Consider the following 22,479-nt stretch of genomic DNA (forward strand, 5'->3'; position numbering starts at 1 on the left):
ACCATGCTGAGCATGCCCGACAGCAACCCCGAGTTCTGCAGGTACCACAGCCACATCTGATTGAGACGTGATGATGTTTTGCTGCTGGAGTTGTAATAACTGACTGCAACTGAAAATACAGCCCTCACGTGAAGCTTTTACCACTTTGCAGTGTACTTCTGTAAGAAGTTCAAACTGGAGCAGTACTGCTGGCAGCTACTGGAGTGAGAAGCCCAACACTCCATAAATAAAACCCCAGGAATTAATGCTGCTCGGGCTGACAAGGACCCCATGAGGATGTCTGCATGGCTCTCGGAGGATCTGAACGGATGGTTTAATCCAAGGCTTCACTACTACCAATGTCCTTCAAGATTTTTAGCTGGCTTACAAACTGTCTGGGCAGCAGCACCAAAAATAGTGGACGTACCAAAGCAAAAAGTATTTTTAAAGTATAATTGGTCTACAGGTGTCATTACGTTGTGGGGTATTTTTTCCACTAGAAAAGGGCTTACCTCATCCCATTCTAAAAGAAAATTAGTTATTTTGGAACCATTGTCATTTGAAGACTGAAAACAAAGAAACAATGAAGAAAGTTAAAATCAAACCATTGAACATTTGCATCTTTTGCATACTAAGACAACATCATTATGATCAAATGTATTTATAAATTCCAACTGCCTTTTAGAATAAAATATTTAGATGAAAAATGAGATGAAAGAGAGTCTGCAATAAGCACAGAACAGCTCTCCTTTTCCACAAACACTCGTGATAACCTGCAGCTCTGGGCACAGACACACACATTCTGTAAGGTGAGCCAGAGAGGAGAGGGTGAAGGCCAGCAGCTCGCTCAGACCCTCGCTCCTGATGGCTCTCCAAACTGCTACACTAATGTTTTGAATTAATTGTGCTTCCTAGGAAATATAAATTAGGAACTTCCCAAGTGCAGATTATACACATAATTTAACTGATATTACTCATCTATTAACCATTTTTTCCTAGGTAGAAACACAGTTGTAAGGAAAACACAGAATGGCAATAAAACACAGTGACAGAATCTTCCCAGATTACACTGCATGAACTCAAAAGTGAAATTCAAAAGGTAATGTACAGAGAAATTCACTACGAGCAGTACAAGTAACTGCCAGACTTCTGGAATTAAAGCATCAGCATCCAGAAACCCCACTTAGATTTATTGGTGCTCTATATCCTTTCCTTGAGTGCCGTTTCAGAGGAGGACTTTCCTACCGACCAGTTCATACTTCAGAGAGTGCTGCTTCCAGCTCTAGAGCCGAATGCAAGAACTAAGCAAGCAGCCAAGGAAACAGGAAGAAGCACTCATGATTTCAGCCATCAGCCTCCACTGGAAAGCCAACACCTACAACAAACACCGAACTACGGACGAAGCTAACGTGAGCACACTGTGTGTGAAGGCACAGTCTGCTTTCTGCTTACCTTCCATTGCAAACTCAGGCTGTTTTTGGTTCTGTTAATCAGCTTCGGTGCAGCTGGACAATCCGGCTCACAACTTTCCGTAGTGAAACTCACTAATTCTGAAACGGATTCCTTTATGGAACTGCTGGTTGCTGAAACTCTAAAGAGAAGGACAATGAGATACGTTACTGCACCTCAAAATGTAAGGAAAGATTCGTCAGCTTGAGAAATGCATTTAATTGCACGTGGTGGTAACAGCAACGGGAGCAGGGCGCTCTCAGTACTGTGGATCACGGGCTCCAAAGCATCGCCCAGGAATGAAGAAACAAAACTTCATTTTATGATCTCACTCCAGGCTTCAGAAACTGACGTTCACACAAGGAACACCAGGATCCAAATAACTCTAAGCTGCCAGAAGGGAACCCGACGTTTGTACTTCGGAGAAACAAGAGCACAGAGAAGATAACAGAATGCTGGAGAGAGTGAGGAGACATTTTTAGGGAGTCAGAAGATATGTGGAAACCAGCCATGGTAACAGCCACAGCTGTGGTGCTTTATGCACAGCACTCCTCAAGTTTCCTGCAGCCACACCTTTCTGATGAAGCCACCACGACTTCATAATTAGCATATAAACAACAGCAACACGTGCTCCATTTCTGCAACGTACCTGGCATGGTAATCAGTTGCTGGTCTGAGATCAGGAAGGGTAATTGTTAGTTCTTCCCCTCTACAAAAAGGGAGAAGAGGAAAAGTTACAGCTCTTCCTTGCACTGCCAGGGATAAAAGCTCATTGAAAAGCAAAACCAAGTAGCGCACATTTAACTTTCAAGTTTTCCATTGTCCACGTAAGTCATACTGAAATTACTTAAAACTTATTTCACGTGAAGTAGGTAGGTCTGCAAGTCAACAGACAGCTCCTGATCAAGAGATGGCTGCTCGTTAATGGCTTTAAACATCGGAATTGTGCTTAAATGAAGAAACTAAACTTACACATAGACAGATTTAAATTTTCCATTTTTACCACTGTTGGATATTGCTACTTCAAATGTAAATGCTGCTGGACTATGACTATGGCTCTCTCCATTCTGTGAACTAACTGGGAGATTCCAGGACAGAACGGCTGATCTTGCTTGTATATCAGAAACCTATTAAAAGCATAAATAATGCAAGTAAGTTTGCTTTCTGTAATAAAAGGTAAGTTAGTCAATAACACGGTGTTGCTAGTTTGCCCATGAAGTTCCTCTCGGGAGGAATTCTTTACCTTTGTAGTGGCAATATCAAGTCACTGAATTTCACATTATTTTGTTTTCACTTCTAAAACCACATTGAAGGATTTCCCTTACTTATAGGCACACGACACCACCTCAGAGTACGAAGAGGTGCTCTGTGTTTCACCTGCACTGTTTGCATCGCTCATTTGGAGCAAATTTTCAGATCTGGAATCTTCAGCGCTGGCACCAGATCTGTGTTTAGGCACAGTCAGATGACCTCGCTTTCTAAATGTACTGTAACTCCACCACCTGATCTTAGCATTCAACCAATAACCCGGCCAACAGAGAGACCCTCTGATTTTATCTGCTCAAGATTAAACACTTTCTGTCTAAGCAAAATGTCTCTGACAAAATTCAACACAGCCTTCTGATGACATTAAGTACAGGTGTCAGAGGCATCAGTGGAAAAAAACAACTGTGGAAAAGAATGGCTGGACAGCTAGAGCAGAAAAAACATGATCCATGCTCAATGTATTGATAGTGCGAGGGAAGAGTTCATCACACGTGCTTGGGATCACAAATCAGTGCAGTTTTAGCCTTTAGATATTTAAATTCATGTCACCAGATTCCAGTATCTTGAGCAGTCTGTAAATACTTCAGATATTTGCTCCCATTTCTTAACATAAAAACATGAGCTGTTTCTGTAACTTCCATTCCCAGCACCTTACATCCTTCTCTCTCAAGGAGGCCAGGAGAGCCAACAGGTCATCACTACGTTAAGCAGGCTCTCTGCTCTCCAGGCACTCACGTACACACACCACAGCCTCACCAGTGGGCACAGCCTTGCCTCACAGGCTGGGAAGTGTGTCAGCAAAAGCAGGTTTCTATATCACCATTGCCCTTTCCCAGACATAAAACCCCAGCAAACTGAAATACATTTTCTCTACTACAAAAATTAACCATGAAAGAAAAGAAAAGGAGACCGATGAGAAAGATGTGTGTTATTTAACATCAAGTACGTGCCCAGAAAATAAAGGTATTTTAAGGGTAATACTTACTACTGGCTTGCTAATGCTCAAGTGAGTATCATACTTCTTGGATTCCGTGTCAGACTCTGAAATTTCAAATACAAAACAGATTACACAAAACCCCCAGAGTAAAAAGCAGGCCGTTACAGAACTGCCACCACAAGATGGAGTGTGTTTCATTAAGAGCTTAACAATAGCACTTATTGTGCTAAGTTAGCTTCCCCTGTTTGTTTTGGCTGCGTGACGGTTAGAAACACGAACTATCCAAAACTAACAGCGTTACAAAAACCCCTTTAGCACATCCTGCACAAAGGGTATATTTTCCTAATCTGAGCAGAAGTGGGTTTTCTTTGATAACACAAAAACATTCCTCTAAAAACGAAAGGTGTTAAAAAAATGACAGTAAGATCTCATCTTTGCTATTGTATGTGCTGGCCCCTGAACTTCCACTGCACATCACTTGCTCTGGGTATAACTCGGAAGGAGCCATCAAAACTGCACACTGGCATTACCTATGGGTATCAAAGGTCCACACCTGCAGACTGAATCCTGTCTTTAAAACTGTCCACGTCAAACAACTCTGGATATTCTTCTGCCCTCAAAAAATTCTTGTTTATTTTGTGAAAGTAAGCTTGTATTAAGAGAAACCTCTGATAGAGTATCAATCCAGTCCCTGAAACAAGCTGCATAAAAACTTCCATCTCTGTTTATTGCTCCGGAAACGGAGTCAGATATTTGTTTTATTTCTCTAACCAAAGAGCTCAGCACAGATGACGCAGATGCGGACTGTACCTTGCAGCCTAGAAAGATCATTTACTGTAAGATACACACACACATCACTGAAGAAATGCAACAACTCATTTACAGAACCTTGATAAAGAAACCAGGTGCACACCGGAGACAGCAGTCCTGACCAACACAGAGGACACTGACACCAGGTTATTTTCCTACATGCAAGTAAATAGCCACGAGCCACTGAAAAGCTCAAACATTCATTTCAGCAAAATAACGTGCTGCATTGAAGCTCCAGCTGTTCAAATAGCAACCTGTGAAGGCAGCTGCTCAAACCTATTTCGTCAAGCCTCACACAATTCCTGGCTACCCAAGAAGTTAGGGAAGTACGACAGCACAAGTCACTTCTGTGAGTACAACAGTTCATCCACACCTGCAACGCCGAGCAGAGCCCCAGGTCAGAAAAGGCAGAGCCATGAGAGGCTTAGGATTAAATCTTCATAAAGATCTCACGTGGTAAAACCTCAAATGATCAAAGTTGATACAACTAGCATTTGTACAGGACCATAAATAAATAAATGAATGACTGAAGATCCAAACATGGAAAAGCTGCATCAGGCTTTCTCTAACCCCATGCAGACTGCGAAAATTTACAAACTCAGTCTTTCTGCAGAAGCCATTCTGCAATGAACATATATCAGCTCCTGATTACCAGAGAACCTAGATGTATTATGCTGGGTTTTTTTATTAACCTTTTTGATGCAACCTACCTCCCATCTCTGCGTCTGGACTGCCCTTGGTTTTTCCTATCTGCTTCTGCTTTAGAGGCCCTCCTGTTCCTTGCTGTCCCTTTCCATTTCCATTCTGAATTGCTGCACTGGAAGCATTACTGACTTTATGTGGCGAAGACGGAGGACTGTTCAGCTTATTGTTAGTATGCCCACTCGCTTGTCTGTCTTTCAGTCTTTTCTTCAGGTGTTCTTGCATTTTGAGACTCCTTTCGTCTCGTTGAATGAAGTTCGTCCGTCCATGAGAACGAGGTTCTACAAAGCAAAGAAAACACTGTTTTTGATCCCAAACTGAGTCCACATTTGTTGTCCTTTTTTTCTGATTTAATCCAGAGCACCATTTTCTGTTAGTTATTGAGATTAGGCCTTAAAGTCACCCTCCTTCCCTTGACACATATCCACACTTTCAAAGCAGTGTGAACAAGCACAGAACCCAAGCTAGCTTTTAAAAATGTAGCCGAGGTGCTTGCATTTTATGCTAGACCTCAGGTGAAATAGCTTAATTAGTGACTTAAACTTGATAGAAAGACAGTGGTCTTCCATGCCCTCATTTCTTCCCATGTTAAATGCTGTTTTTTGGAAGCAGGTCAGCAGGGATCCAACCATGAAACACTGCTTCAGTCAGCTCTTAAATATAGAGCAGACTGCCATTTCCATCTCCAGCATGGATGACTATGATTTTTGGTGCATGTGTCACTACTTTTTATTTTCTTTCTAGCCTCACTTGGATTCTGTCTAGCAAAAAATACATTCATGTATTAACACCAAATGCATTTTCAAAACCCACGTGCCAAGGCTACGACCAAGCACAGCAGCTTTGGAGAGCACAACTACAGAGGAAGGCAGAAGCAATCACTGGAGCACTAATAGCAACAAAAGTGAGGATCCACTTAAAAATACGTGCAGCAACGTAAGATTTCAAAGCCATTGCTTTTGCAATAAATCCTTAAAAACAGAATCCTTAAAAACCTTATACACTGATCCTTTGCACACGCAGAGGGCCATAGGCTGGGCTAAAAACAGCTGTATTTACTGTGAGGAACCCAGACACAGGGTTTCAGGGAGGCTGATAACCTCAGGAAATCACAGAACAGAGCAGAACTCAGGTGTCCCAGCCCACATGCACTGAGCACAAGGACTGCTCACACAGCCCAGCACCGCCCGCACGCTCACCTTGCTCTTGGAAAACATGTGGGGGTGGGTGCTGGTGGATGAACTGTGGCGGCAGCTCTCCTGTCCCAGGAACTGGGGGGTACACGGGGTGGGGGGGGTGGGGGAGCAGAGCGTGGTGATGATGCATGTAATGGGGCACGTGGGGGGGAGGGTGAGGCGGAGGATGCATGGAAGGATGGAATTCAGCCGAGTGTGGCAACACCACCACTTTGCGAACTCCATTTTCTTCCACCACCTGTCAAGCAACGTAAGAAACAGAAAGTCAGTACAGGAACAAGCCTGCAAACATTGCACCTTTAATAAGGAATCTCCATGTCTAAGTCTGCACTCAGCAACCTGGCAGTCAGGGAGAAGCAAATCCCAGTGGAAACCCAACATGTGTTACTAAAAGGAGCAGGAGTTTCAGGCTGTCCCATTTAAGAAGCTGAGCCCCGCAGGTCGAAGTGCTAAGCAATCTACAGTCTATGAATTATTTATACTTTAAAACAAACAAAAAAAAACGAGCAGTGTGGATCAGTCAGGGAGCAATACCCACTGTCCCTGCAACTACAGCCTGCTTTAGACCAGGTGCAGACTGACAGCACTAGCTGTGTGCAAGTCAGAGCACGCCGTGCCACGCGCAGGGCATGGCTGCACACACCTCCACAGCCCGTGGCAAGCACACAGACTGCACCTCAGCTCTGCTGCCTCGTGCTGAGACCCAACCCAGCTCAGATGTCAAGACAGCTCACGCCTGCCACGGGTTAAGGGAATTCAGACAGGGACCTGTCTGCACGGCACAGCTCCAGGATCAAAAGGTGCTGCTGCTCTAACACACAGAAAAGAAACCACATGTGTATGTACACAGATCTGCTTGTGAGCACGCCCTAAACTGGCAACGTCAGCTAGACTGTGTTAAATCCTGCTTTAAGGCAGACAGCAAATGAAGTCTTTTCTGTTCTCCCCTGCACAGTAAAATGACCAAGGATGAACAAGGCAATTGGAAAAAATAAAATCACTGCTAGAAAAACACCCAATTTTAAGGGCAAATGGAGCCCTTCAAATTACTCAAGTCTACGCAAGAAAACTGTGCATTTTTCTTAAGAGTGGTTTTAAAATCAGTCTGCAGCTTTATGCTTCCTTCTCCTGTGAGCTGTACCAAAAGCACAGATCGCATCTGTGGGTGGGAAGGGCCTTGCAGAGCTGCAGCACTGAAGCAGCAGTGGGACCCAGCACAGCTGTGTGCTGTGGCTGCGTGGGGGCACTCCAGCTGCAGGATGGCCAACAAACCAGAGATACAAAGCTTTTCTTTTTTAATGCAATCTGAGAAGTAAATAAAAACTGCTCTTAGACAAGTTAAAATCTTCCATGTAGCCCTCTGCTCCTAAAAACATAAAGAACTTATATTTTTGAGCATTTAAAAGAAGCACTTTCCTCAAAGCAGACCATATTCTTTATCCTGTTAGTTCCTTCGAGATCCTCTCTTAAAGCATGTTTGGTTTGGCTGCAAGAAATCACTCCAGCATTTCCTAGTTGGCAAAGAAGGCATTACGGATGTTGAAACACTGCTCATGCCAAAAGTACATTTTGAAAAGCTCCTCAGCAAAAGATAGAGCAAACGAAGCAGAAGTATTTTGCAGAGGGGAAATAGGACGTGTCCAGTCCCAAACTGCTATGACAGAGTTCAGCTGTGAGATGACCTCGGAGCCAGCTGTGCTACCAGGAATTCTCAACTCTCACAAAGAAGAAAAAATTGGTATGAGGTCACTTAAGACCATGTCTGTGTTACACTGAATGCAGTTTGTTCTCAGAGCAACGTTGGGGGCTTTCTGTAACAACAGAACTCAACACCCCACTTCACCTACATGTCTGCACTCAGCACTGTAACACATGCATTCACACATGCAAGTCAAGCTCACAGCAGAGGTTGTGGGTTACATTTACTCTGTGCATGCAGTAACCAATCCAACAAGAGATACACTGGTATAATAAAATTTTCATATGATTTTGTATTTTGAAGCTGCCACTACGCACTACTGAATCCTTTCATTGCACTTTGGAAGAAACCACCATAAATACTTCTGGGTTCCTTCAGACAGCTCTGAGTCCAAGTCCTGTACCCTGATGAGTCCTCACACGTGTGGCTGCACACCTCCCCGTCCTACCTGGAAAACTCCAGATTCCAAACATTACCAGAAACCAAGAAACCCAGCCTAGCCCAACAGGGAAAAAAAGTTTCTCATTAATTTCCTTTAAAAATGCATGAATTCAAAAGGAAATCAAACTGAACTTCAAGTAGGTCTGATAGGAGCTCAAGCACCACGCACGGCTCTGCTCTGCTGTGATTTAACAGTGCAGCAGAGTGGAAAATCGGCGAGGATGGAAAAGTTAAGGCAGGAGAGAAGCCCAGAGCTTTCCTAGGCACGTGTCACCAGTATTAACACTCCTGCTCACACTTCTGCTGTAACAGTAGAGTCTTTTGCTGAATGCTAAGGAGATCAGAGATGGGAGAGGAACAAACACAGTTATGTTACAACAGAAAAATCTGAATCCTGAGAAACCATTAAAGGGAAATAACTTAGCAGTACGGGAAGGAGAAAAAAAGACCTGAGATATGAGAGAGGTTGGTACCGATCTGTGATCCATATGACTTCAATGGAAGAAACTCCAGGCTCACATCCAGAGTGGGGGACAAGTTCAACTGCTGCAGCAGCCCTGCTCCCCACAGGCCGTTCAGCACAGCCAGGCACCATTACACCCATCTGCCCTCACATACTTTGTGCTCTGCTGTCCTCACTGATACACCCTAAGCACTTACTTTCACCCTGAAATCAGGGCTGAAGAAAACTCAGGATGTGCATCGTGCTAACGCAACTCAACGGCCAATTCGGCCACACTCTGTCTCACTGAAAGGAATCTTTGGTGGCTGCCTAACTATGGAATTAAAAATTACAGCAGAGAAGTAGCTCAGGTTTTACCAAGCAAACAGATGGTGAGAGCGCCTGCAGGAAAGTAAGTTAACTATCTGGTAAGTGCAGTGGAAAAAATGAAACACTTTTAACAGTTGTTAGAGACAAAACAATCAATGTCTTCCTTATTAAAAAGCCACACCCACAAACACACTTCCATACAGGAATAAATTAACGTTTACCTGAGATACATAACCGGGAGGCACAAAAATAGGTGGCATCGATCCATTTGGTGACATCATAGGAACATGTGCTGGACCTGGGGAGCAAAGAGGTGCCACTTCACAGCAGGTAACAGCTCCAGGACACCAGTTCTCAACAGCAATGAGAACCAACACCATTGGCATTACAGTAATGCAAAGACAAACAGTCTGCCAACTTGCTTTAAAAAAATATATACATCTTTTTCACTGCAAGACTGCATCCTTGTCTGGGATTTGATGGAAGCAGAATGGACATGTATTGTGTAATACCATTTGAAATGGTGAAAAACATTCCTCTGATGGAAGTACTGATAAATTCAACTCGACTTACAGGAGATATTTTGAACCAGCAGCAGATCTGCAGCTCGGTCACCTACCCACAAGCCAAACAGTGCTTTGTAAGCACAGAGGGCAGTGACACTTCCCTCAGCACTAACACACTGCTAATGGCACTGCCTCGCATTGAAGCAAGGTCACGCAGCACCCACTGAAGTTGTTTAGATGAGACTAAATCCCACAAATTCACGAGCTGTGAATCTGAGAAGACAGCTACTCAAGGACCACTGGAAGAGCAGCTGACATGTCGACCTCTGGAAAGCTATCAGCAGAGCATGCAGAGCTGTGGGGAAGCCTGCCAGCTTCCCAGCACTATGTCACTTGTGCCTTAAGTACAAACTGGAAAAAATCTGCTTTATTGCACTACAGAACACATAAAAACACATCAGGTGTGAGAGAAACAAACCGTAGTCATTTTATGAGGTTTATGATTTTTTTATACTATTTGGTTTAGTCCTCCAGCCTTTCCCTTACCTTGAATACACTGAATATGTCCATCTTCAGTTGTAATCGTAAATGTTTCACCCGGGTTCACCTGCACAAGAATAACCTGTTAAAAAACAAACAAACAAACAAAACATGAAGCAGATAGTTCGTTATTTACTTATTTATTTTAAAGATTACTTAACCTTTACACACATATCTTACTTTATGTCATTTTAAGCATTCCTGAGAGGCATTCCTCTTTGCTCTGACCAGGAAGCTCACACAGATCCGCTGCATTTAAACAGTGTGTGTAAAACAAGGCCCCAAGGAACAGATTGTTAAATGCTGGGCAACAAAACTGTGCAGCTCCTGCACAATGCTATACTGATCATTTTTAACTTATAGCACAGGATGTGGAGGCGAACACAGACCCTTACCCCGGTGAGGTCACAGGACAGGAAACAATCCTGCTCTGGGTTAGGTAAAATGCTTCTGGACATAAGCACAGCATCTGGAGGAGTCACACAGCCACCCAGCAATACTCTGCCACTCAGCAAGAGCTCATGGACAGACAGCCCTGTTAGAAGTGGTGCAATTGCAACACTAACATGTAACTGATTCCATCACTTCAGCAGTAAACGTGCAGCTTTTACTCTGCTACACTTCTATTGGTAGAGAAAGTGAAGCAGTGTTATTTGCCCTGTTCTTTACATGACATACCAAGCAGACAATAACAGGCTGGGGGTTTGCCAGAGCACAAAGGAAATACAAAGTCTGCAGCTGGGACCGACCCCAGGGGCAGGTATTTAAGCTTACAACTCATCTCCAAGGAAGAGAAAATTCAGAGGCAGGAAGGGGGTGCTTTAAAAACTCAGAGCCTTTGAACAGGTCCAATCTTCAGAAGTCCCAATTAACTGAAGTTCAGGAAAGTATTAACTCAGTGAAAAGGATCCTAAGTGGTGTAAAGCACAAGACTGCAGAGCAGCACTGGAAGTCAGGAATGTCAGGAATGCATGGGGCAACGTCCTGGAGGAATGACTCACTGCAATTAACAAAGCAAATGCAATTCCATCTACCTTCCATCAAGGAAAACTTCCAGGAAGCCTGAGTGCTCCCCAGGAGTCAGCCTAAGCCTGGTTAGAGGCAGCACAGCACAGGCACTCACAGGAAGGCTGACAGGTGCCCCACACAACCGTTTTGGAACTAATGGGATCAACAGTTTGAGAGTTATTTCAAAGCACTGAACACAATTTTGTTGTTCAGCACTTTCTATTGCCGGAGGTTTTTGGGGTTTTTTTTGGAACAAGGATCCCTTCCAGAAAACTTCTGAGTTCCTCTCTGTGAAACGGAGCTAACGAGCTGGAAGCTGCCCCTGACTGACAGGACTTGCCAAACAGCACACGTTTTACTTCTACAAACAAAAGCGCTGTGTAATACTTCATCATTAGCCCATCCTTTCTGGCACCGGTAGCAAAATGATTAAAACTCATCTGCCTTAATAAAGCTTCCAAGTTAATACTCTGCTTAAAGGTGAGCTTGCAAATGTGGCTCCCTGCAAGCAAGAGCAGCAAAGGAGAGCAGAATGTGCCTGTAATGTGACTGCAGGATGTCAGCCCGGCTGTTTATAAACAGTGAGAAATGCTGGCACGCTGACATGAAGTGACATTCTCGCCCCATGAAGACAGACACACCTATTTTCACTAGACAGACTTACTCGTTATTTCCAAAATAACTCAGTTAGAAGGCTTGGAGACTATCTGTTTTCAAGTCTGCTCTTAAAAGGACATTTTCCCGTGCGTTTCCAAGACTCAACTCCTTTAAACCCCACCCGACTGCAACCAGCCTCCACTTGGTTCCCCAGACTCCAACAAGAGTCACCTCCTGGTCACTCCCTGCACACTGCTATTCTACATGCTGATCTGTATGAGAATGTGCTACACAAACAGTGACAGAGCTGGTCTCCTATGAGACCCACGTCTCTCTTTTCCTCGTTACACAAGGAACACCAGCTGCTGAATAATCTCACAGCTGGTCAGTGTCTAAAATTTCACGGTGCTAATGCTAGAGCTGCAGAATGAGCTGAGATATTCTATAGCTTCGTTTATTTCAAGACACAGTCATCTTACCTCCAGAGTAAGAGAAAAAGAGCCGAGCACAATTATTCATCACTTTTTTTTTTTTTTTTTAGCAAGGACTATCATTTCTACAGGGAAGTGCACTACAACTGAAACAGTGCAGGTCTCTCCCCTTTCCCACTTGTAAAGCTTGCAAAATAAAAGAGATTTTAAATTAAATCATCTAGTAGACACTGCTGCCCAGATCCTCAGCAGCTCATGATGTACTGTATCTTATTTATTCACCGTGCATTCAAATACACCACGGTCTTCACAGTAACCCTTCCCCATCATTTCACTGGAGAGTTATCTTCCAGAAACTTTTATGCAACTTTCCCTTCTGAATTAACCCCCTAAATCCCACACTGTAATTACTGCCAGACGCATAAAGCTACATACCAACCAGAATAAAGCAAGGGGCAACTCTGCTCCTCACTTCAACAAGACAATTATTTGACTCCAGGCACATAATTTATCTTTTGTTACTCCTGCAATTCAGTTATGTTAACAAACCAAACAGCCTTTTCTTTCCTACAAGGACCAGTTGTGCCTGCAGCTTCTTAAATCAAGATCCCAACTGAAAACAACACGATGACTGTGAGATTTCAGGGGCTGTCTAGCAACGTATCTCCCAAAGATGGGAAGACACCTCAGCATTTACAGTGGAAGGCACTTCCCTTTTATTGCCAAGCACTAAAATTACTTCAAATTTAGCCACAATCTGTGCAAGTTTGTACTTCAGTCAAACCGTTTTACTTCCTCTGTTGTATTTCTACTCATAGTAGGTGTTTCTGAAGGGCTGAACCCCCCAGAATTCTGAAGTTTCCACTCTACTCAGGTTTCACTAGCAAGCTGTAATTATTAATGAAGATTCCTAGCATCAGGAAAACAGAGGTCTTTCATCTCCTCTACATTTCCCTGCAACGGGTTTCTCAATTTAAAGTACTGCAGCTTCTTTCTAATCTGTATCAATTTGTTTTATTAAACATTAAATCCACACATTTTCCCCTTCACTACTGGACATATTTTTTTTAGTCTTAAGACTAAACATCACAAATTAAAAGCAATCTTCTCGTATTTCCACTACAGCAATGCTGAACCATTTTCTCCCTCTTTATATTCACACTTGTGCTGCGCTCACAGGATCAATGCTGAGAACCATGCACTTGCAGAGTCACAGAATGGGATGGAAGGCACCGTCACGTTCACCCACCTGCAGCCCCCTGCCACTGCATCAGATTGCTGGAGGCCCCATCCAGCCCTAAAAGTTTCCTTGGAGGGGGTAACTCTACAGTTGCTTTCTGCAGAAGCTTCTTTTCTCCCTGCCATCATAAAAGTTGGCTAGCAATAAGCTTTTTTTTAATCTGTTCTGTCTTCTACAGTACACCTGAACACCAGCCTCCCTGCCAGCCCTGCAGGCACAGTACGGCGACCACCAGGATGGAAGCAGGAGGGATGGACTTGCCTGTTGGATGCTGTCCCCATTAACCATGTGAGGTAGAAGTGGCACTTCGTTCAGCAGAGGCGTAGCTTCTAACGGAGGCGGCTGGTCGGCCATCATGTCTGAAAACCATTCATTGACAACTGCTCACGTTAACAGCCTGCTGGAACAGAAAGACAGCACCAATATCAGATTTCCACCACTCCCCTTTCCCAAATAATTCTCTGCTTTGTTTGCCAAACATGGTACCAGTAATTCACAAGAAAAACACAGCAGCGCTTTCAGCATTCCACAACTCTGCCCCAAAGATCTGCAAATAAATGGAGCTTAATTAGAGCCTGAAGCTGGTACAAAGCATTGCCCTCACCATACATTTAAGGACTTGTGCAAACGGACAGCCTCGACAGCACGGAGAGCATCACCTCAGACGTCCGTGTTCTTCTCAATGGAGAACTCCCAAGGAGCACAAGATGTTATCCTGTCCTCAAGTACTGCATATCAGCAATACATATCCCTCTTCCAAAAATACGTCCTTTAAAATAGCACACGTACCCCACTCGACATGCCACAAGTGATGACAGCAGTACGTAAGCGGTGTGATTACACAGCAGCAGCGTTTACACTCACACCATTTTATTCTTAAAATTTGGAGTTCTCTAAGTTTCTGAACTCGTCATAACTTGAGTTTTACACACACCTCTCAGCCTCTGGGGTGATCAAAAACCCTGCAATTTCTCCAGTGATGCAACGTGCCATTAGTACAGGATGCTGCTATGGAGAAAACAAAGCCTAAGGCAATGTGAGACAGACTAGAGTGCTTGGTATAGGAGTCTTTAAATGAGTACCACGGAGAACTGCAATTGGAAAAGCAGTGCATAGTTATGAGCTTCCCCTGAACGATCCATAATTAAAACAAAGCAAAATGCAGTGCAACTCCTTGTGATTTTTTGATGTACAGTTAATTCAGCGTCCATAAAAAGCACAAGGTAACAGGATACAGGAAATGCTGCCATTTCCTTCTCCCTTCCCATTACCTCCCATAACCCAGACAGAAGACCAAAGTGCATTTAGGACAGACCAATGTATTACATTAAAAAACAAAACAGAACTCAAAAACACCACCTCACCTATGTGTGAACCAAGCCAGTCCACATACAACTGCTAAACCAATATGGGAATAGCAGTGTTTAGAGAAGCACCACAGCTGGACTCTCATAATCTCTTCTGATGTTAAGCTCAGATTGCCCAGCAAGGGCCTGCACTGAGGGCTGATGCTACAAGGTCCTCCTGCAATGCTGCTGCCAGATGAGGAGGTTGGGACAGTGTGGCAGGACAAGCACACTGATCCTTCTTTGCAAGAACACCTCAAGAGAACTGACACAATCACACGGCCACAAAACACAGCACAACAGAGCAGCCTCAGTGCCACAGAAACCCCTGCTTCCACACACCAGCCACCTCCTGGGCCCGCTCCCATCACACGCTTTTAGGAGACCAAAGAGGACTGAAGGGCCACGAGGGCCGGACAGGACTTCAAGTGCCAGTTTGTATCAGGTTTGCCCTAAATATACCCAACTACCTTAGCCTGTTATTTATTTCCTCAATAAAATGACCTTCCATTCTGTTTGCCAGATTTTGAACGACTGCTGTCTAAGAAACAAGCTCATCTGATTGCATATAACTATTTCACTTAAAAATAACCACAAACACTGCCGGTCCGTGGGCTAAAATTACGGCAGCAGTTTCTTCTACTACAACTCTCCTATTTTTAGAGGTTTCTAGCTAAGACTTAAGAGAAACTGCTTCCATAATAGGAATTCAGTAGACACAAGCAGATTGAAAATACACTGTTTTATATATATAAATAAATACTTAAAACACACATGCCTGAGTGCACAGTCTCCATTTCGTTCATCTAAGAACCTCAAAGACAACAGAAATTAGCAATTAACAGAAGGAGGAAAACCCCTCACCAAAAAAACAACTATATCCGCATTCAGCAGTTCAGCTGAGCATATCTAAGATGTTGTAACAGTCTGTCATTGTGATTAAAACAAGGTACCAAAAGGTCCAGCAGAGCAGCAGCACTCCTGCAAGGCATTCACTCAGCTATCCCAGCGCGGACAGGCTTCCAAGACCTTCCTTTACATCCAAGTTTACCAACAGTTGTGAAATCCGGATTTCAGATTGCTCTATCAATATTAGCGGATCCTAAGATTTAGGTTTTGCTGGACCTGGGTGTGCCAAAATAGGATATTAAGTATTCCTGAAGCAAATAAACCAGCTCATACTTTAGAAGTGTTGTCTGAGAAGCACCGAGCCATCCAACAGCGCGCTAACGTAACGTGGTTAATCACCCTAACCGTATTCAGAAAGGCAATAGTTTCCACTGACTACAAAGGCTTCTAAGAAAAACAGAAAACCTTAATGACCAGCCTTCCAGAAAACAATGACAGCACACAGCGCCCGGCCTGACCTCACTTCCTGACACAGAAAAACGCACAGCCTGCACCGCTGCAGCGTGGGCCTTCCCCTTCCCAGCCCCATCCTCCTCGAGCAGCACTGCAGTCATCCTGGAGCTGCTCCAGCTCTGAGCTCCCACGGATTGCACCCGCCTGCAGCTCAGTCAGTGCCCCTGGGATGTCCAGCTTCACACCACCAGCTCTGCTGCTCGTACCATCTGTCTGGGATACCCCACGGACTTCCACGAGATGTTCTGAAAATGAAATCTCAAACGGTTTCAGCTCAAAAGAGAAACAAATATGCTATTCCTATATATGGCTGTAGCCATTAACAGAAGTTGACTGAAATGAACAGAAGCAGTGCTCACTGGGTTTGCAAAACCCCACTGAGTCGCGTTGAACGCGCAGAATGAAACGAGGTGTCACTCTCAACCTCAGCTCACACCATCACCGCCGTGTGCACATCAACGGGAAACTCCCAACCCTGCCCCTAAGGACAAGCCATGGCTGCAAGCACCCTTCTGCACGAAAGCACTGCTTCTGCCTCACCCAGAGCTCTGCAACAGTGAGCAGCCAACAGCAGCAGCACGTCCCCACGCCCGCAGGCACACTGTGCTTCTGGCAGTGACCACCATCTGACTGGGTTGGACTGGAAACCCCTGAGGTCCCTTCCAACCCCTGCAGCTCCACAGTTCCACGCTGTTATTTATGTGCAGGGTGCAGAACAACAATGAAAAGTGGTGCACCCTTTAAGTGTGTTTTATCACATTATTTTCCCAACGTATTGTAAATGTCTCTCCAAAAGGCATCACACTTATCCCAAAAGGGAGAAAGGGAAGCATGCAGTAGACAGAAATGGACCAGCCTCACTCCAATGTCCAGAACAAGAACTGAATCTATTCCATAAACAGCCAATGTGCATTAGTAGTCCCACACAGAAGGGAACGCAAACACTTTTCATTACAGTAAGTGCTGGGTTTAATATGAGGAAGCTGCTGTTCTAAGGAGCTTATTATTTAAATGGAGACTATTTTATTTAAGTGGAGTGAGGCTGAGGGCAGAAAGAACAACGTGCCCAGGGCCACAGAGGGAGCACAGCCTGATGGGGAGCTGGGTGCTCAGCTATCGGGGGTGCTTCCATGCCTTCAATCCAACACCAACTTTGAAATATTTTAAGGTAAAGTTTGCACCAAATGCTGTTAAACACGAGCAACACACAAACAAAATGCCTCGCCAGCACAAGGGTAAGGAACAGCCTTGTCAGAAAATCAGATCTCACTAGGAACTTCAGAAAAGCCTATCCCCCCCCCCCCCCATCCAAAATGCATGTCCCATGCGATTTTGAGGTAGGAAACATTTAGGTTAAAAGACACAACTTACCTTCTCCCAGTGTTTTTCAAATAAACAGCCCTAACAAAGCGTTTAAGATCTCATCCTGCTCCCAAAATAGTTCTCCTCCACCACAGGACCACACGTGAGCCACGCGGAGCACTCTGGTTTACTTTCAGTGAGATTAAGGGAGAGAGAGCCCCAACAGAACCACACTTAACAGAGGCTCAGTTACAATTTTAGCTCTGAAGAGACCACCATCGCTCCATAACAGTCATCTGTTCAAAACTAAATATATGTTTTGATTAAAACGTTGGAAATAATTCATAATGACACCCGAGTGGATTTGGCTGCAGCACCTTGCCCGGAGCCTGGCTCCCAGCCAGGGGGCACCGCAGCTCTGATACTGAGAACGCTCTTCATGACTTCTCCAACAGACGTGCTCAGTCACACATTTAACACCTACAGCTGTGAAAAACCCCATGTAACAGATTTAGGTGCACCCTATGTCGTTTTGACCTTGGTACTGCTAGATCTTTGAGGTCCCTTCCAACCCAGTCCGTTCTCATCTCCAGCAATTCAGCCCTAGATACGCTCTGAGATGTCAAACCTGCCAACTTGTATTGCAGAACAGGGAGAAACCCCAACAAAATGCCCACTGCACAGACACGCAGTACGTGGCTCCAGCACAATGCTCCAGCTGCTGCCTCTGAGGTACCACTTTTTTGGTTTCAGATTCAACAGAACTGATAACACCTCAATCCTTGCAGTAGTGCAGATGCACCGGAGCAGAACGACTCGTGCCGCTGCTCTGCACCACACTGAAAATCACAGCTGCAAAAACGACAGAGCTGGAAGCCTCCAAAGGCAGAGCAGGACAACCTGAAGAAGCCACAGACATGCAGAGGTGCAAACATTTCCCTCTGTTTTCCAAAAAGCCTTACTGACACTGAAATGCTGATTGCAAAGCAGTGCTAATAGTTTCCATCACAGAATACGGAAGCCAGCACCATCCTTCTATCAGCCTGGCTAGTCCTCGGGGTATCCTAAGACCTGACTGCCCACAGAAATTCTCCCAAAGGAAAACTAAGACTGAGATGGAAAGCCCTCATATCATGGCCGCTGAAAAAAAAAAATCCCCAAAACCACAGAAACAGCAGATCAGCAGAGTAAGACACACAGGAACTCTGCCACGAGTGATCACATCAACTTCCAGCCCCCCCCCCAAATCTGGATCAGGTTCCTGAGGAGACCGTGCCAGGAAAGCAATAAAAAGAAATCCTCCACCCGCTAATAAAATGCAACTATAATATACAAGCAACTGCCCTCAGCACTTAGAAACTGCTTTGTATTCTGGTACGACACCCCTTAAAGTTTCAGAGCAATGGAGGGAGAAAGGCAGATGCACCACCAGGGAAGGGCTTATCCCGTGGGGTGACAGGCACTATCCCACAGCAGAAAGTTTTCAAGTTTAGGTGAGAAAGCTTCTAACAGCTCCAGTAACAGATTTCACGTATGCTGGAAGCCAGTTTATTAACCCACTGACAATATACAACTCAAATGCTACACCCAAATGCCTGCCTAAGTGACTTAATAGGTATGGATGTAAAATACAAAACGGTCCACTGAGAAACAAACTTGAGATCCAAGAAAGCTTCCCATCAGAGCCACAAGAAGCAAAGTGCATCTCTGAAATGAAAAAAAAAATGTGATTAAAAAAAAGAAAGAGAGAAAGGAAACCCTACCAGGGGAAGAAAAGCATGGAGAGCATCCTAACACGGGCACTGCAGCCATGTAGCAGTGGTGAAGAACAGCTGGAGAACTAACGGGGTACTTCCCTGCAAGCAAAACACACTGCTGTAGAAAGACAACACTCTGCTCCTCAGACCACAGGCTGTTATGTGCCAGAAAACAGGCATCTGTTCCACAGTGTGGTGAAAAGCAGCAAGAGCCCCAGAGAAACCCTCCCCAGTCACCCCAAAGCAAGGCAGACTTCACTGTGAAGTAACTACTGAGCTTAACAGATGAAGCTAAATGTTTAAATCAGTGCCAAGAATGACAAGATGGGAAACACAAGTTTCTACAGGAGCTGCGTGTGCTCTAGGGTTCTGAATTTCAGGTTAAGTATCTGGAAAACTACATACGATTTCTCCCCATGGGACAAATCTGGTCTTGAGGTGTGGTGTAAAGTTGAATCCCTTTTACAGTAACTTTTTCCCTGCTTTATTTACCAATCATCTGCATGGGGAAAAAGCATTGTTTCGAAGAGCAGAAAAAACCCCAAAGCTATTGTGTGTGCAGACTACCCCACCACAGCAGGAACAAGCATACTGCACAGCTCCAGCTGAGTCTCCTCCATGAAGCGAGGCATACCTGGATCACAGCAGGGCAGAGCACCCAGCTGCTCCATGCACTGCCTTCATCTTCCACGGAGGGCAGGCACGGCTGCAGCCAGCACAGCTCAGGGCTGCCCTGCCTCATCCTACACGCAGTGCTTCCACGCACCAAACTGCTCCTGGGTGCCATGCAGCCGTGCATGTCAGCATGCTGTGCCCACCTCCTGCACCTACAGCACGACAGCACCAAAGCACAGACCTCTCCAGCACCAGGAGGTGACCCAGAGGACACTACGGGATGGCAGACACGCACCAAGTGGGACAGATGCTGTGATACAAACACCACCTGATCCAGAAGTTATTTTCCAAATGTTCTGCATTCCTAACACTGACTCGTTTGGGTTTTTTTTCTTCTAACTTGACTGAGAGGAAGCAATCATTCCGATTACTGAAAACAGCAGCAGCAGCTCTACTTCCAGGAAAGGCTCTCTACCACAGCACAACTCAGAGCAGTCAGTCATCACCTAATCCAACAAGAGAGAAGCAAAAGCAGGACTCAGGTCCCCAAAAACAAGGAGAATGGGAAAGCTTTGCTTTTGCTGCATTACAGTTTAGAAGCTTGACATACAAACCAAAAACATTCTTGCACAACAAGAGAAGTAGTTCAGGCTGTAATCCTCTAGCTGCAGAGCACATCAGACCAGCCTTGTTTAAACAGGTTATACTTAAACCAACGCTAAAACACACCAAGAAATTACATAAATTACCACATGGAGCAGTCTTGTGGTAACTGACCACGTGCATTTTTTCAGTTCATGGAAAATGCGAGGCAAAATGCAAATATGTGATTGTGCATGTGAAGCTTAAGCAACACCCTTCGGCCAGCATTTGTGACAGGCCAGCAGCATGCAGAAAGCCTCCAGCACAGCTCAGCTGATGCATGCTAGTGCTGAAATCTGCTGCTTCTGTATCTGAATTTATTGGTAGATCAGTTGAATTGCAGCATCTTTATTAAAAGAATGAGTGGAGCCTAGCACAGTTTTGAAGAACCCAGGAATGACCGTTTATATCTGTCTTTATTTCAAGAAATCTAGGCACTAAAAATCAAAACAACAGATGAAAATATACCAGAAGGTTGACTGTGTATTATCTTCCTGAAGGCCTGCTTTGTATTTAATTATGTCGTTTCCCATCACACTCTATTCTGCATTGATCAGCCACACCTTCAGGTCTCTCCTTGACCTCTTCTACTGCCTTAGACAACCGTGAACCAAACCAGAAAATGGGTAAACCACTCTTCACAAAGCTGAGAATGCCATTCTAAGAGCAAATGTAATTAACAGGAACCCTCATTAAAAAGAAAGATAGAAAGCATGAAGTGGTAGAATTCTGGCCCTCACGACAAAACACAAACATCACACTGCTGATAATTTCCACCCCCAACACACACACAGGTCAGTCCCGTGACCTGATGAGTTCTGTGGGCTCCAGCACACCTCAGCAGTGCCATCCAGTTGGTCACTTATCAGCGTGCTGCCACTCTCTTGAACTGTTTTCTCTACAGGAAATGCCTTTGCTAAAAACAGCATTTACTTTCTTTATACGAAGGCCGATTATGCAAGTCCCATTAAGACGAAAATTCCAGCTGGGGGAAGGAGAGTGAGATTAACGCCAAAATAAAGATAAGGTTGCTACACTGTAAAACCAGTAACATTTATCTGGAAATACCGAGCTTCTTCCTAATTCAAGAGCTCTATCAGTTGCCTCTCTAACCCATTTTTCATTAGATAATAAGTTTCAAACAAAACAAAATCAAAGAAGAAAATGGGAGTCCTAGGCTTAGAAGTTTTTCAAATATTTGTATATTACTGCACCTTAACAGATGAGAGACTTACAGAAAAAATGTCTCAGAAGATCTGGGGGAACAGCAAACGATGGTTAATTACTGCTGAGACTCCTGACTCGAAGCTGCTCCTGTTGATAGATGGTGTATGGTCACTGCCCGCTGCAGGAGGAGCAATGAGCTGTGTGTCCCTCAGCCTTCCTTCTGTGGACAAGGAAAAAGAAATAGTGATTTTCTTCTTAGAAACTGGCAAGCACAGTCTTAAGAAAAAAAAAAACAAAAAAAACAACCCATGCAGAAAATAGCTTGTATTGAATAAGCTGCTGGAGAACAGCCAGAGATAAACTCCACCAGGATCTGCAAATAAGACACAAGGAAGAGTCAAAATATCTTATGCAGCCTTCTTGCACCCATTCAGCACGTACAGAATGCAAAGCCTGACAACTGTGTAAACACACTGCACGTACGTTTATTGCTGTATCAGCCAAAGGTACTCTGCTGGTTAAGCTGTGATCCCATCAGTGACAAGGAACTTGAATGCAGTGAAGAGAGCTCCTGTATGCAGTGCATTCACCTCAACTAAATACAGTTACAAGGTTGTCTGCTCAATGCTCTATTCTTCTACGTGATAATAAAGAAGGAAAAATCAATTTCCTAACAGTACATAAATGTATCCAAGTTGAATTTACCAGGAATGTA

At 44.4% G+C, this 22,479-nt stretch overlaps 1 protein-coding gene across 1 annotated transcript in view; it reads right to left on the reverse strand.

Annotated features, from left to right (window-relative positions):
* Positions 1 to 22,033, reverse strand: part of LOC136044152 (fibronectin type-III domain-containing protein 3a-like) — a 30,334-nt gene extending 8,301 nt beyond the window's left edge. The window contains exons 1-11 of the mRNA XM_065729271.1: positions 21,829 to 22,033; positions 13,835 to 13,956; positions 10,304 to 10,379; positions 9,473 to 9,549; positions 6,343 to 6,577; positions 5,152 to 5,424; positions 3,680 to 3,735; positions 2,401 to 2,555; positions 2,078 to 2,137; positions 1,432 to 1,570; positions 492 to 545 (exon numbers count right to left, since the gene is read on the reverse strand). Of these exons, the coding sequence (XP_065585343.1) occupies positions 492 to 545; positions 1,432 to 1,570; positions 2,078 to 2,137; positions 2,401 to 2,555; positions 3,680 to 3,735; positions 5,152 to 5,424; positions 6,343 to 6,577; positions 9,473 to 9,549; positions 10,304 to 10,379; positions 13,835 to 13,930 (1,221 nt within the window). The 5' untranslated portion in view covers positions 13,931 to 13,956; positions 21,829 to 22,033. The remainder of the gene's footprint in view (positions 1 to 491; positions 546 to 1,431; positions 1,571 to 2,077; positions 2,138 to 2,400; positions 2,556 to 3,679; positions 3,736 to 5,151; positions 5,425 to 6,342; positions 6,578 to 9,472; positions 9,550 to 10,303; positions 10,380 to 13,834; positions 13,957 to 21,828) is intronic.
* Between the last annotated feature and the right edge of the window lie 446 nt (positions 22,034 to 22,479).

Source organism: Cyrtonyx montezumae, unplaced genomic scaffold, assembly GCF_038088225.1.
Source record: "Cyrtonyx montezumae isolate F1298 unplaced genomic scaffold, pur_monq_1.0 scaffold_11, whole genome shotgun sequence".
NCBI lineage: Eukaryota > Metazoa > Chordata > Aves > Galliformes > Odontophoridae > Cyrtonyx > Cyrtonyx montezumae.